We start from the raw sequence: 16007 nt of genomic DNA, 5'->3' as shown, positions 1-16007 counted from the left end.
TTACAGGCGTGAGCCACTGTGCCCGGACTCTTTTTTCTTTTTCTTTTCTTTCTTTCTTTTTTTTTTTTTTTTTTTTTTTTTGGAGACAGAGTCTCACTCTTTTCGCCCAGTCTGGAGTGCAATGGCGCGATCCCGGCTCACTGCAACCTCCGCCTCCTGGGTTCAAGCGATTCTTCTGCCTCAGCCTCCAGAGTAGCTGGGATTATAGGTGCCCGCTACCACGCCCAGCTAATTTTTGTATTTTTAGCAGAGACAGGGTTTCACCATGTTGGCCAGGCTGGTCTCGAACTCCTGACCTCAGGTGATCCACCCACCTCAGCTTCCCAAAGTGTTGGGATTACAGGTGTGACCCACCGTGCCCAGCCTCTTTTTTCTTTTTTTTAAAGACAGAGTCTCATTCTGCTACCCAGGCTGGAGTACAGTGGCATGATCATGGCTCACTGCAGCACGACCTCCCAGGCTTAAGCAAATCCCACCTCAGCCTCCCAAGTAGCTGTGACCACCATGCACAGCTAATTTTTTTTATTTTGTAGAGACAGGTTCTCACTATGTTGCCCAGGCTGATCTTGAACTCCTGGGCTCAAGTGATCCTCCCACCTTGGTCTCCCAAAGCATTGGGATTATAGGTATGAGCCACTGCACCCAGCCTCTGTTTCTTTTTAGACAGGGTTTTGCTCTGTCACACAGGCTGAAGTGCAGTGGCTAACTAAAAAAAATTTTTTTGTAGAGATGGAGTCTCACTATGTTGCTGAGGCTGGTCTTGAACTTCTGGCCTCAAGAGATCCTCCCTACGGTGCTGGGATTATAGCACCGTGCTCAGCACTGTACCCGGCCTGAGCTTGCTCCTTTTGGCTGCATTTGTTAAGGACTTACAAGACAAAGGGGCCAGGCGTGGTGACTCACGCCTGTAATCCCAGCACTTTGGGAGGCCAGGGCAGGCATATCACTTGAGGTCAGGAGTTTGAGACCAGCCTGGCCAACATGGTGAAACCCCGTCTCTACTAAAAATACAAAAATTAGCCAGGCATGGTGGCGCATGCCTGCAGTCCCAGATACTTGGGAGGCTGAGGCAGGAGAATGGCTTGAACCTGGGAGGCAGAGGTTGCAGTGAGCCGAGATCGTGCCATTGCACTCCAGCCTGAGTGATAGAGGGAGACTCTGTCTCAAAAAAAAAAGACTTACACAAGAAAAAGGCCAAGCGCAGTGGCTCACGCCTGTAATCCCAACACTTTGGGAGGCCGAGGCGGGCAGATCACTTGAGGTCAGACGTTCAAGACCAGTGTAGCGAACATGATGAAACCCCACCTTTACTAAAAATTTGAAAGTTAGCTGGGTGTGGTGGCATATGCCTGTAATCCCATCTACTTGGGAGGCTAAGGCAGGAGAATGGCTTGAACTCAGGAAGTGGAGATTGCAGTGAGTTGAGATCCTGCACTTCAGCCTGGACAACAGAGCAAGACTCTGTCTAAAAAAAAAAAAAAAAAAGATTTACAAGAAAAGGAGGAACTCAAAAGAAATAGCTAGGCCAAGTGCCATGGCTCACACCTGTAATCCCAGTACTTTAGAAGGCCAAGGTGGGAGGATCACTTGAGCCCAGGAGTTCAAAACCAGCCTGGTAGAACATAAGGAGACCCCATCTCTACAAGAAATTTAAAAATTAGCCAGGCATGGTACTGCATGACTCTGGTCTCAGCTACTCGGGAGGCTGAGGCAGGAGGATCGCTTGAGCCTGGGAGGTCGAGGCTATGGTGAGCTATGACCATGCCACTGCACCCATGCCTGGGTGACACATGGAGATCCTGTCTAAAAAAGTAAAAAATAGCTGATCTTCAAGGAGTGTTTAGAGGAAAGGGAAGGAGACCAGAACTTGTTTAGTTGGAAAATAAATTTGTCAACTCCAGCCCCTCCAGAGAGTAAACCGTTCTCAAATTAAGATACAGCCTCGTTAGGCACGGTGGCTCATGCCTGTAATTCCAGCACTTTGGGAGGCCGAGGCAGGCAGATCACCTGAGGTCAGGAGTTTGAGACCAACCTGACCTACAGGGAGAAACCCTGTCTCTACTAAAAATACAAAACTAGCTGGGCATGGTGGTGCATACCTGTAATCCCAGCTACTTGGGAGGCTGAGGCAGGAGAATCACTTGAATCCAGGAGGCGGAGGTTGAGATGAACTGAGATCGCGCCATTGCACTCCAGCCTGGGCAACAAGAGCGAAACTCAAAAAAAAAAAAAAAATACAGCCTCAGGGCAAAGATCAAACCAAGGTCATGGCCAGTTAAGATGCCGTATGTGGACAGGATCAAATCAAAGTGTGGTTATAATATCTCTTATTAACACTCTAAAAATAGTAGAGCCAGGCGTGGTGGCTCACACCTGTAATCCCAGCACTTTGTGAGGCTGAGGCAGGTGGATCACTTGAGGTCAGGAGTTCGACACTAGCCTGGCCAACATGGTGAAACCTTGTCTCTACTAAAAATACAAAAATTAGCCAGGCATGGTGGCACACGCCTGTATTCCCAGCTACTTGGGAGGCTGAGGCATGAGAATCGCTTGAACCTGGGAGGTAGATGTTGCAGTGAGCTGAGATCGCGCCACTGCACTCCAGCCTGGGCGACAGAGAGCGAGACTCTGTCTCAATCAATCAATCAATCAATCAATCAAGATACCAGGTAGCAGATGCTACTATCTGGTCAAAAGGGCCTACAGAAAGCTTAAGGGCATGGTCCCACAGAAGCCCAAAGTAGGCATCAAGTCAAGAGAGAGGCATGACTCAAAAACAATTATAGGTATGGCTTTTGGCACTCGAAGTTACATGGAATCAAATACATAGAAAACTCATCAAATGTTTGAGGTAGGTGCATGGGTAAAATTGACCAGCTTAGGCTAAAGGGAGTAAGACCGTTCAAGATGCAAAAGACATCTAGCTCCCTAACTTTCTTTAGGAAGGAAGCAAGCTAAGAAAGGTGTTCCGCTCCCCAAGGCTATATTCTCCAAGTTCTCTTTAAAAGTGGCCAAAAATGCTGATGGAGAAGGAAGGGCTTTCAGAGAGCAGAACCAAGAGCTGTGGAGAACAGTAGACTAGAAGATCAACCCCAGGGAGAACTTGTACCTAATCAACAAATCTCAACGCATTTGCCCAACAGTTGCTCAGAAGGACTTCAGAATTGCCATGGATCAGTAAGTCTCTGAATCTCCACTTTCCCCTTTTCTGAACAGGAGTATTAACTGCAGTTCTCCTGTCCCTGTTTCACCAGTGTATGCTGTGTGGTTGGGGAGGGTTAGACTGTAGGGTAGATAAGTAGTTTCTTTAAAAAATTAAAAGTCAATTGTTCGACAGAAGCCACATCCAGACCTGACATAGATCATAAGAGTCTGATCCAATCTCATGATTGGATGAGACTTTTGGGGGTCTTGGGAATAAAAGTTTTCTACCTGGGAAGGGCATGAGTAAATACAGCCAAGACAGTGGATCATGGAACATAGAATTGTTGACCCTGATTCTTTTTTTTTTGAGACGGAGTCTCACTTTTGTTGCCCAGGCTGGAGTGCAATAGTGCGATCTTGGCTCACTGCAACCTCCACCTCCCAGGTTTAAGCGATTCTCCTGCCTCAGCCTCCTGAGTAGCTGGAATTACAGGTGGGCACCACCATGCCTGGCTAATTTTTGTATTTTTAGTAGAGACAGGGTTTTGCCATGTTGGCCGGGCTGGTCTCAAACTCCTGGCCTCAAGTGATCCACCTGCCTCGGCCTCCCAAAGTGCTGGGATTATAGGCATGAGCCACTGCGCCCACCCAGACCCTGATTCTTTACCTCTCCCTGTGGCCACACCCTTTGCCATATGAATATAGTTTCCTACACAAAGGTGAGCAGATACTTCTCCATCCCTTGTCTATGAGCTCAGTCATATGACTTGTGTTGCCAATAGGATGTTAGCAGGTATGACATGAGCAGAGGCCTTGAAATGTGCTTGTTTGGTTAGTTAGGCTTGCTCTTCTGTCTTCTGCCATCACCATAAGGAGAACATGCCCTGGCTAGACCACTGATCCAAGGAGGACTCTTTGGTCCCAGGAGGAGGATGAAAGACATGTGGAGCAGAACTGTCCCAACTGACAAACTTGGGAGCAAGAAATAAATGTGAATTGTTGTATTACACTGATTTTGTGGTTGTTTGTTATGCAGCATAATTGTAGCAAGAGCTGACCAATACAGGGACCCAGGCAGTATTTGGACAGGTAGCCCATCCCCTATCTTTAGTCCATTCATGAGTGACTGGGGTTGGAAAAACTGGTGAGGGATGGTTTATTTGAAGAGAATTGCTAGGGGTGCTGTCTATCCCTCCAGGCCCACTTCATGCTTAGAGAACTTCGCATGGGTGTGAGGATATGGGGGATGTTATCCTTCACCCATGGCCCCTTTGGAACTGTAGCAGAGTGCCTGGGACAGCCTGGGAGAGCTCTTCTGGATGTGGAGGCCACAGAACCTGGGCCTCAGCTCCTGTTTGGAGACCTTGAAGGTGGAGAGGCTGGCAGGGCTACCGGTAACAGCAGGACTAGAAGGAAGGCTGTAGCGGGCCAGTCTGTATTTTCGGAGGCTGTAGCAGACCAGTCTATATTTTCAGAGTCCCAGAAGGCAAAGGCCCTTGTTTTCAAATACATTAAGTGGTCACCAAGAGGGAAAATAGGGCTGGAGTTGTCTTCAGAGGATTCTACCCAAGATGCCTGACTAGCAGGGCCAGGTGCCCTAGCAGAAAGAAGCTGAGTGGCGAGGAGGCAGACTGCCAGATGGAGAAGCTGAGGGGGAATAAGAAACAGTGAGGTGAATGAAGATTGCCCATGCTGGGAAAGATGGCACTGGGGACCCTGCAGGGTGTGAGAAAGAGCCAGTATGTGGCATCAGAGAGTCCCGATGCCAGACGACACCTCCCTGGCTACCATCCCTTCCCAAGTGGAGGAACCAGAAACAGAGGTGAACAAGGAACAGAGAAGACATTTATTTACATCAAACACCGGTTGAGCACTTGAAGCAGTGCCTCTCTTCCTACAATCCAACCCCAATTGCTTTTTTTTTTCTTTGAGACAAGGTCTTGCTCTGTCACCCAGGCTGGAGCGCAGTGGCTCAATCTTGGCTCATTGCAACCTCCACCTCCCGGGTTCAAGCAATTCTCATACCTCAGCCTCCCAAGTAGCTAGAACTACAGGTGTGCACCACCACACCCGGGTAATTTTTGTATGTTTAGTACAGATGGGGTTTCACCATGTTGGCCAGGCTGGTCTCGAACTCCTGACCTCAAGTGATCTGCCCACCTTGGCTTCACAAAGTGCTGGGATTACAGGCATGAGCCACCATGCCCAGCCCCCAATTGTTTTTGATTTTCAGGAAGCTCAGAGTCAGGTCTGAGAACCAACAATAACAGCTACCACTTACCAAGCTTCTACCACAAGAAAGTCCCTGCCTAAACATGTCCTATGCACAGTCTTGTTTCATCTCCCTAAGAGATCCCTGGAGTCTGGCTTATGCCCTCAATTTATACATGGAGAAACTGAGGCTCAGGAAGGTGAACTAGCTTGCCAGAGTAAGCTCAAACCTCTCTCTACTATTGATAAACAATAAATTGTGCTGTTTTTCCTTGGTTTTGATTTTCTATTGTTATTATTTTGAGACAAGGTCTCAGTCTGTCTCCTAGGCTGAAGTGCAGTGGTGTGAACACAGCTCACTTCACCTTTCATCTCCTGGGCTCAGATGTCCCTCCTGCTTCAGCCTCCTGAGTAGCGAGGACCACAGGTATATGCCAACCCGACCAGCGAATTTTTAATTTTTTTAGAGTCCGGGTTTCATCATGTTGCCCAGGCTGGTCTCCAACTCCTAGGCTCAAGTGATCTGCCTTGGCCCCCCAAAGTGTTGGGATTATAGGCGTGAGCCACTGTGCCCAGCTAATTTTCTATTATGTCTTTTTTTTTTTTTTTGACCATCTTAATAATACTTAATAAGGTATACATGCGCCACGGTGGTTTGCTGCACTTATCAACCCATCATCTAGGTTTTAAACCCCACATGCATTAGATATTTGTCCTAATGCTCTCCCTCCCCTTGTCTCCCCCCCCCACCCCCCGATAGGCCCTGGTGTGTGATGTTCCCCTCCCTGTGTCCTCATTGTTTACCTCCCACTTATGAGTGAGAACATGCAATTTTCTATTATTTCATGGCTTTCTCAGTTATACAGGGTCCCCTTCTTTCTCTGATCACATATGGGTTATCTTCAGATGATTTAGAACAAGAATCCAGGGCTGGGCATGGTAGCTCACGCCTATAATCCCAGCACTTTGGGAGGCCACGATGAGCAGATCCCTTGAGGTCAGAAGTTCAAGACCAGCCTGGCCAACATGGTGAAATCCCATCTCTACTAAAAATACAAAAATTAGCCAGGCATGGTGGCATGTGTCTGTAATTCCAGCTACTTGGGAGGCTGAAGAATGAGAATTGCTTGAACCTGGGAGGCAGAGGTTGCAGTTAGCCAAGATCATGCCACTGCAGTCCAGCCTGGGTGTGGAGTGAGACTCTGTCTCAACAACAACAAAACACCCAAGAATCCAGAAGGTATTCCCTGATTGTGTATATGAGAGAAGCCTGTAAACACATCCCTTTGAGAAGGCTCAGTGCAGACCCCACCCTCACTGCGGGCTTCTCTGCAGGTTCCAACCTGCCCTACAGGTTTGCCTACCTGAACTAATTCCAAGAGGCAGGTCAAGCTGCAGTAAGCCCTGACTATAGCAGGTGGCTGCTCTAAGCCAAGGAGCAACCAAGTACCCTACAAGCTCCAGCCCCTCCAATACCTCCCATGCCCCCCAGGGGTGGCATCTGCCTCTGGGACCCCCATTTGAGCTCCAGTGGCCAATTGGCTGGAAGTTCAGCTCCAAGGCCTTCTGCTTTTGCTCCCAACCATCCCCCTGGTGCGGGCCAGCCCGAGACAGATTCCTCCCTGCATCCTCCCAGGCTGGCCCTCCAGGCATGGTCCTTGGGGTCCCCTTGAAAAGAAAAAAAACCCCTTCCCTCATCACAGTACTCACTCGGAAGCGTGCGACTATTGCTGAGGCTGCCGGTACTGGGCGGTGGGGAGAGGGACTGCAGGGAGACACTGTCCTCCTCCTGCGAGCAGCCTGCCTGGATGGCACGCAGGTAGCTGTGGCTGCGGGAGCGGAAGTAGCTGGGCAGTGGCAAGTCAAGCGTCTCTGCCGCTGTGGACTCCGCTTCACTGCAGGCTGACTCGCAGGCCGCCTCATACTGGTCACTCAGCTCTGCCTCCCGTACCTGTCCAGGCAAAGGCAGGCATGAGGGAGCTGGCTATCTTGCCCATCCTGGGGGGAGAGGTTCTTGGTGGTGGGCTCAGGGCAGGGCTGGACAGTCTGTGGGGTCTGACCTTAGCCCACCCCTGTCCATCTCACTCAGCGTATGGGATGGGGAGATGGAGCCCTTAAGAAAGAAACAGTCCTACCTCTCTGGGCCTCAATTTTCCCATCTCTATAATGAGGACAAAGTTGGAATATCTCAGGATATTAACTGTGATAAAAATCAGGGTCCACACTGATTAATAGATTTCAAGGTCACATCTGAATTTAGTGTGAAAGAGGTCTATAATCAATTAGCAATGTCTGTCCTGAATGTTGGAATGGGGGTGGCAGTAGGTAGCTGGATATTTACCATCCTATGGTCCAATCCCTTTATTTTACAAGGAAAGAAACCAAGGGTCAGTGAGGGGAAGACACTTGCCACGGGTACCCAGTGAGGAAGTGGCAGAACCAACACTCCAAATATGTATTTAAGGAAGATTAATCTAGCCCTCTTATACAGAATGGATGTTGGGAAAGGGGTCTGGAATGGAGGCAGAGGCCAGAGACGAAGCTGAAGCAAAAAACTGGAGTGAGGGTAGTTGCAGTGAGGACTGATTAATGATGTCTGCCATGGACAGTATGGAAAATGGTGATGTGTATACTATCTGCTGTCTTGCATCTAGTTCAACTTTGTGTAGATGGGTCCTAAGTATTTCTCCAGAAATGACTGTCTAGGACCCTGAAAATCTGAAGCCAAGGGTATGAGCATTGAGGGGCCTCACCATGCACATACTCTTTGAGGGTTCTGGAAGGGCTATCTGACCCATGTCTCAGGCCATGTTGGTAACTGAAGACCACAGAGGATAAGCTGGGGAGTCAGTTGGCCAAAGATGTGGACATCTTGGGGGCTGGCCTGGGCCACAGCGGGAGGGGGCACAAGCTGACTGACCATGTGGAGGAAAAGGTTGATCTGGGCCTGGGGCCAGCTGTGTCCCACCCAGCTGTGTAACCTCAGGCCATCACTATCTTCTCTGGGTCAGTTTCTCCTCATCTACATGAAATAGGTGCTCGCATTCTCATCTGAGACTGCATCAGGTCAAACAACTAGATGGGTGTTCACCCAATTTGGAGGGTGGATGGAAAGGTCTAAATCTGTGCTTTTTTAATTTTTTTGAGATGGAATCTCGCTCTGTCTCCCAGGCTGAAGTGCAGTGGTGCGATCTCGGCTCACTGCAACCTTCGCCTCCCGGGTTCAAGCAATTCTCCTGTCTCAGCCTCCCGAGTAGCTGGGACTATAGGCAGGTGCCACCATGCCCGGCTAATTTTTGTATTTTTAGTAGAGACAGGGTTTCACCATATTGGCTAGGCTGGTCTCAAACTCCTGACCTTGTGATCTGCCCGCCTCGGCCTCCCAAAGTGCTGGGATTACAGGCATGAGCCACTGCGCCTGGCCAAATCTGTGCATTTCAGTATGGGAGCCATGAGCCATGTATGGCTATTTGGGTTTAAATTAATTAAAATTCAGCCTGGGCAACATAGTGGGACCCCAGCTCTACAAAAGAAATTAAAAATACAAAAATTAGCCAGGAGTGGTAGCATGCACCTCAAGTCCCAGTAAGTTGAGCCCAGGAGTTGGAGGCTGCAGTGAACTATGATTGTGACACTGCACTCCAGCCTGGGGGACAAAGCAAGATCCTGTCTCTAAAAAAATTAAAAAAAAAAAAAATAATAATTGATTAGTCCAGGCATGGTGGCTCATGCCTGTAATCCCAGCACTTTGGGACGCCAAGGTGGGTAGATCACTTGAGGTCAGGAGTTCAAGACCAGCCTGGCCAACATGGAGAAATCCTGTCTCTACTAAAATCCCAAAATTGGCCGAGCGTGGTGGCACATGCCTGTGGTGCCAGCTACTTGGGAGGCTGAAGCAGGAGAATCACTTGAACCCTGGAGGAGGAGGTTGCAGTGAGCCAAGATTGGGCAACTGCACTCCAACCTGGGTGATAAAACGAGACTCCGTCTCAAAAAAAATTTTTTTTTGATTAAAATTAAATAAAGTTCTATAGTCACAGGAGCCACATTTGACTCGCTCAAGACCACAGGTAAGCCAGGCACAGTGGCTCACGCCTGTAATCCCAGCACTTTGAGGGGGCTGACGTGGGAGGATCACTTGTGTTCAGGAGTTTGAGACCAGCCTGGGCAACACAGCGAGACCCTGTCTCTAATAAAAACTAGCCAGGCATGGTGGTGCGTGCCTGTAGTCCCAGCTACTTGGGAGGTTGAGGTGGGAGGATCACCTGAGCCTGGGAGGTTGAGGCTGCAGTGAGCCATGATCGCACCACTGCACTCAGCCTGGGTGACAGAGTGAGACCCTATCTCAAAAATAAGTAAATAAATAAAGTCACATATAGCTAGTGGCTATCTCATTGGGCAGTGTGGATTACAGAATATTTCCATCATTACAGAAAGTTCTACTGTACAGTACTGATAAATTAAAATATAGGCCATGTGGCATGCCCAAAATTCACTCAGAAGGAGTGTTAAAGAGATAGGTGTTTCTCCTCCAAAACTGCAGCCTGAAGTTATGAAGAGACCCTTGTGACTGCCGGGGGCATGGGGTCTTGCTTTGGGATCACACAGGAACCACATGGCTCTGGAACTAGACTGCCAGGGGTCCAACCCTTGGCCCATCGTTTCCTCACAATATGAACGTGGGCAAGTCACTTAATTGCTTTGTGCCTCAGTTTCCCCACCTATAAAATGGGGCAATAGTCCCCATTTCAGGGTTGTGGTCAAGATGAAATGAGAGAATTCGTATCACAGGCTTAGGATAGAGTCCAAGAGAGTATGCACCTAGTAACCTCTACGCACGAATACAGGTAGCACTGTGGAGTCTGTCAGTGTTGGTTAAGATGCTCTTGAGCTGTCGGTGGGGAGGCCAGCTGGTCAGCGCTGCTGGTATGTGTATCACTGAGGATTTACTGTGTAGGGGGCACTGTCCTGGGGGCTTTGTATGTTAACGCATCACATCCTTACCACTCGCCTATTAAAGGTGGATGAGGAAGAGGTCGCTTGGCCCACTGTGGGCTCTTTAAATAACTTCTTGAATCATGTGTTCAGGAGGAACACACAGCTTCTGTGACATGGGGGAGAGGGACACATGGGGCATCCACGGCTGGAATCAGGAGCTGGAGGTCTGGTCCTAGTTTTGCCCCTGTGGGATGTGTGACCTTGCACAAGTCCCTTACCCACTCCTGGCTACAAAGTGGGGTTGATCTCAGAGTACCTTTCCTGCCCCTGGTTTTTGGTCTTTGGCCTGGGAGGGAGGAGAGGGCCACTTCCAGGGGCAGGATAGGAATGTCTAGGAGGTGGTGCCCTCAGGGCAGCCAGACAGTGCCATGAGCAGCACAACCTCACCAACCTGTGTGAAGTTGGAAAGTCTCCACACTCACTCCAACACCCCAACATCCTTAAATGTCCTCCTGGCGCTCCAGAAAGGAGAAAAGCCAAGGGATCTGGGGGCTGGGACCTGGAAGCTAATATCACCAGCCCCCAGCCCCTGACCTGTCCAACTCAGTCTCCCCAGGCCTGACCCAGGCTTTCTGGGAGGAGAGAGGAGGGCAGGAGTCCTGGAGTTGTTTCTTGCCCCATCCAGAGCACCTAGCTCATTCTTCCCCATTTTCAAAAGGAGGAAACTGAAGCACATAGAGGTGAAGCAATAAGGGTAGGGAGTGGAGAGTCAGGACACCAATGTGACCCTCAACTCCATCCACTGGAAGTGGCTTTCCTGGTGATGGCTCTGCTTGTACCAGCCTGGGCCGGGTGCTGGGACCACTCAGAGGGCAGGCCTAAGGCCCAGGCCTACGCTCTGGGATTGGGGTGGAAGAGAAGGGCAAACATACTGACCTGCTGCTCATGGCCAAACAACTGGGGGATCAGGGAGGCCTGTCCAAAAATCTGCAGGAAAGAGAGGATGAGGGTTATGGAAGGACCAGGGCTGGGGCTGGGGTGGGGGATTCAGGGTCAATTGCAAGGAAACTTGAAGCTGGCTGGTCTAACCTCCCCAGACTGGCTGGGACACAGCTGCTAGGAGGTCTCACTTGGCTTCTTCCAGGGATGGGAGGCTCACTCCTTCTGGGGCTGGGCATTACTGAGGACTTATAATCTGCTATTTAAAAGTCCTTCTTGGCTGGGCGCAGTGGCTCATGCCTGTAATCCCAGCACTCTGGGAGGTCGAGGCGGGTGGATCACTTGAGGGTGGGAATTCGAGACCAGCCTGACCAATATGGAGAAACCCCATCTCTACTAAAAATACAAAATTAGCCGGGCATGGTGGCACATGCCTATAATCCCGGCTACTAGGGAGGCTGAGGCAGGAGAATTGCTTGAACCCATGAGGCGGAGGTTGCAGTGAGCTGGGATCGCGCCATTGCACTCCAGCCTGGGCAACAAGAGTGAAACTCCATCTCAAAATAAATAAAAAAATAAAAGTCCTTCTTTAGGTCTGGGCCCTGGGACCATGGATCCTCTGTCTGCTGCCTCTCATCTGGCAGGCAGCCCACCTGGAGATACAGATTAGGGATGGAGCCCAGAGTCTGCTCTTCCCCAGGCTAGAATATCTCTGACTTTGGGGCCAAATATATGGCTTGGGTCACTCAAACTTCTAGAGTTGAGGCTGTGAGGGGTCAGAGGATCCTGGACTAGGAGAGAACTAGGACTGGGCAGCGGGTGGTGGGTGAGACCTGCTGCGGCCCCCAGCCTGGCCGATTAATAAGCCTTTTTGTGTAGTTAAAGGACAAAGGTGTCCTGGGTGCCAGGCCCAGGCGGGGGTGGAGATGGGATGTGTAGAGAGACAGACAGACACAGAGAGAGACATGGAGATGGAGACACACTGGAGAGAATCAGAGAAAAATGTGAATGAGGGGAGAGAGAACAGAGAGAGAGAAACAGACGGAGACAGACACAGACAGGAAGACTGAGACGAGAAAACGTGGTGGGATGGGAGAGACAGGGAGGGATGCCGTCCATTCAGCAAACACCTACTAAGCATCTGCCCTGTGCCAGGCACTGTGCCAGGTACTGGGGACACTGCAGGGAACAAGACAGCAAGGCCTCCGCTCCCAGGAGATCCTAGTTTTAAGAGGGAGACAGCATTAAGTAAATAAGCAAATGATTCTAGTTCCAGGCAGTGATAAGGTAAGGGAACAGCAGGGTAAGGGAACAGCGCCTGGGAAGGCTACTTTAGACAAGTGATCACAGGCAGCCTCTCTGAGGAAGTGACATTCGAGCCGAGACCTGAAACGCGAGGAGGAGCCAGTTGTGCAAAGATTTGAGAAGAGAGCTCCTGGAAGAGGAAACAGCAAATGCAGAGGGCCTGGAGCAGAATGACATGGCACACTCGTATATAAGGAGCAGAAAGGAGGCTAGCATGGCTGGAGCAGGGCAAGGGACAGGGTCCAACAGGGAGGCAGGGCCTAGGTCTTACAGGGCTTCACAGGTCCAAGTAAGGACTCTGGCTTTCCCTCAGGGGGAGGTGGGAGCCAAGGGAGGGTCTGGAGCAGGGGTGTGGCTCTGACAGCTCCCTCTGGCCACTGAGTATGGATTGGAGGACGGCTGTTCAGGTGTGACTTGGTGGAGTCTGGATGAGGGGGGCAGGGGCAGGGGGCTCCCTGGGCTGGGGCACTCTACCCCTCCCCATGTCTGAGGGGCTGGGGAAGGAGCTTGGCTAGGCCAGGAATAATGGAGTTGTGAGGAGTCGGGGTCCCAAAGCCTTCTAAGCAGTCCTCTAGCCGTGGTCCTGGGCCTGCACACCGTGGCCTGTTCCTGCTGAGAGGAGGCTGGACTCGCACCTGGCCGCCCCACTGCCTAACTGCTACTACCAGTAGGCGTCTGCCTTCTCGGGGGGCTCATCTCCCCATCCACACGATGGGGGGTGCCTTTCAGTCCTGCCTGGTTCTCCCTTTGCAAACCCTAAAGTGCCGAGTACATGGCAGGAGCTGAGGTCCAGGTCTGGGCTGGACAGCCCCAGATCCCTGCCCAACTTTGTCTTCTCCTAGCTGCATGATGACTTCACCTCTCTGAGCCTCAGTTGCCTCACCTATGAAATGGGGATATGGATAACAAGGCCACCTTTGGGGGTGGTTAAGGGCTCAAGGAGCTGATGGTTGAGAGGGTGGCATGCAAATTCAACGTTCAGCCCAGCATGCTCCTCACTGACACAGGCAGGGCTGGCTGCGCCTGGGAGCACAACTGCCCACTGAGTAGGTGGCACAGAGGTTCAAAGTGGAGCAGTCACTTGCTGGAGGTCACAAAAGATGCTAATAATAACCAGGAAGGCAGCTACCCTCTGCTGAGCACACCGCCTTCACGATCCCACTTATTCCTCTCAACAGCCCCCAAGTAGAAATGCTCACCCTCCTCTGGTAAATCAGGAAACCGAGGTTCAGGGAGGGGAGGTGACTATCCTGGGTTCATACTGTCAAGTGACAAAACTGGGACTCGAACCTAGGTCTCCAGTTCCTTATCCTCATGGTTCTGAACCCAATGAGAAGTGACAGGCGCCCCGCTGGCAGCCTGTGTTTACAGTGGTGGTGTGGGGTCCTGGGTCAGGCCCCGTAACTGTGCTCTCCAGCCACAGGACAGTCGGTGGGGCAGAGACACACACAGGAGGCTTCAGGAACAAGGACCAAACAGAAGCACAGTGCAGACATCTGGGGGCCACTCAGCATGGGCTGGGCCTGGGCGTGTGTCCTCCTCCCAGATGGGAATCAGTACCCAAGCCCCCTGACTCTCCAGCCTGCCTGCCACCCTCACCTGGCTGATGCAGCTGGAGTTGTTGAGGCTGTCGCTGACGGGGGTGTAGTCCTCTTCCCAGCTCGGACACTTGGAGGGCAGCAGCATGTCCACTGAATCCAGGCGGTCCAGACTCCTGGTGGGGAGTGGGGAGCAGACAGGGCTCAGCCCACCCATTGTTCACCCAGCTTTTGGAGGCCTGGACCATCTGTGATGCACAGGTGGTCCACACCTGTGATGCCCGCTGCAGCCGCAGGGTGGCAGCACCAGCTTGCATTTGACTGTTTAAAACCCGAGGCTGGCCCTGCCCAATTCTACAGCCCCTTTCCTTCCTCCTTGAACGTCTGGGACATTTCCAGAGGCCTGACAGAGGTGGGTCAAGTTCCACAGCCTAGGGATCCCAAAGGGCATCAGCTCTGCTGCGATGTTCGAGTGGCTTCTGTCAGGCCCCTAGACTCACCCCTTATCTCCACGGCCCCAGCCCTTCAATCTTTCTCACATCTACCTGACCCTGGGCATCCCCCAGTCCTCATTCTGGGGATAAAATCCAACCATCCAATAGCTTAGGCCCCTGATACAGAAGGGTTTGGATTGGAATCCAGCTTTCTCAGCTGGGTGACCCTGGGCAAGTCATTACCCCTTACTTAAGTCTCAGTTTCCTCATCTCCAAAATGGGGATGATGCTACCTGCCTGCTGGGGCTGCAGTGCGGATTCAGTGGTGCAGATTAAAGGATATTGGGTCAGGCACAGTGGCCAGCGGACAAGTGCTAACAGACAGCAGCTGTTACTATTATTGCTACTACTACTACTGTTATTATTATTGCTTCCCTTGAATTCTAGGCTTAAGCCCCAGGCTTCCTGCCTCCCCCACCTTAATGCCTACTGGTCACTCGGATTGTAGGATCTCAGTACTAGAAGGGATCTTAGAGATCCTCCAGCTCAGCCCCTTCACTTAAAGATGGGGAAACTAGGCCAGGCGCGGTGGCTTACGCCTGTAATCCCAGCAATTTGGGAGGCTGAGGTGGGCAGCTCACCTGAGGTCAGCTCAGCTACTCGGGAGGCTGAGGCAGGAGAATTGCTTGAACCCGGGAGGTGGAGGTTACAGTGAACCAAGTTTGTGCCACTGCACTCCAGCCTGGGCGACAGAGCAAGACTCTGTCTCAAAAAAAAAAGAAAAAAAAAAAAAGATGGGGAAACTGACCAGGTGTGGTGGCTCACACCTATAATCCCAGCACTTTGGGAGGCCAAAGCAGAAGGGTCACTTGAGCTGAGGAGTTCAATACCACTCTGGGCAACATAGTGAGGCCCCATCTTTACAATATATACATATATATGTATACATTATTCAGATTGGGAAACTGAGGCCCAGAGGGAAAAAGACTGGCCAAGGTCATCCAGTGGCAGAGGGAAAAACGGAAGTCACTGCCAGCCTGGGCAGTGTGAGGGCTGATGAGCAAGGGGAGAGCAATATATACATATACATACATATATTATATATATATATTTTTTTTTTTTTGAGACAGTCTCACTCTGTCACCCAGGCTGGAGTGCAGTGGCATGATCTCAGCTCCCTGCAACCTCTGCCTCCTGGGTTCAAGTGATTCTCATGCCTCAGCCTCCCTAGTAGCTGGGATTACAGGCATGCACCGCCACGACCTGCTAATTTTTATACTTTTAGTAGAGATGCGGTTTCGCCATGTTGACCAGGCTGGTGTCAAACTCCTGACCTCAAATGATCTGCCTGCCTTGGCCTGCCAAAGTGCAGGGATTACAAGCGTGAGCCACTGCACCCGGCCACAAAAAATTCTTTAAAAAAATTAGCTGGGCATGGTGGCCCATGCTGGTAGTCCCAGCTACTCGGGATGCTGAGGTGGGAGGACTGCTTGAGCAC

The 16007-nt window shown here is 50.9% G+C and overlaps 1 protein-coding gene across 9 annotated transcripts in view; it reads right to left on the bottom strand.

Moving 5' to 3' along the window:
- The window catches only part of DLGAP4 (DLG associated protein 4), a 227051-nt gene that overhangs the window by 76416 nt on the left and 134628 nt on the right, over positions 1-16007 (bottom strand). For 8 of the 9 annotated variants that reach the window (XM_034947406.2, XM_034947407.2, XM_034947402.3 and 5 more), the window contains 3 exons: positions 14137-14251; positions 11230-11280; positions 7066-7306 (listed from right to left, as the gene is read on the bottom strand). In XM_034947406.2, the coding sequence (XP_034803297.1) occupies positions 7066-7306; positions 11230-11280; positions 14137-14251 (407 nt within the window). The remainder of the gene's footprint in view (positions 1-7065; positions 7307-11229; positions 11281-14136; positions 14252-16007) is intronic. The other variant, XM_034947401.3, reaches the window with a different exon arrangement.

This window comes from Pan paniscus, chromosome 21, assembly GCF_029289425.2.
Source record: "Pan paniscus chromosome 21, NHGRI_mPanPan1-v2.0_pri, whole genome shotgun sequence".
Taxonomy (NCBI): domain Eukaryota; kingdom Metazoa; phylum Chordata; class Mammalia; order Primates; family Hominidae; genus Pan; species Pan paniscus.
The sequence above is the reverse complement of the archived record's forward strand: the minus strand, read 5'-3'. Positions and strand labels throughout refer to the sequence as shown.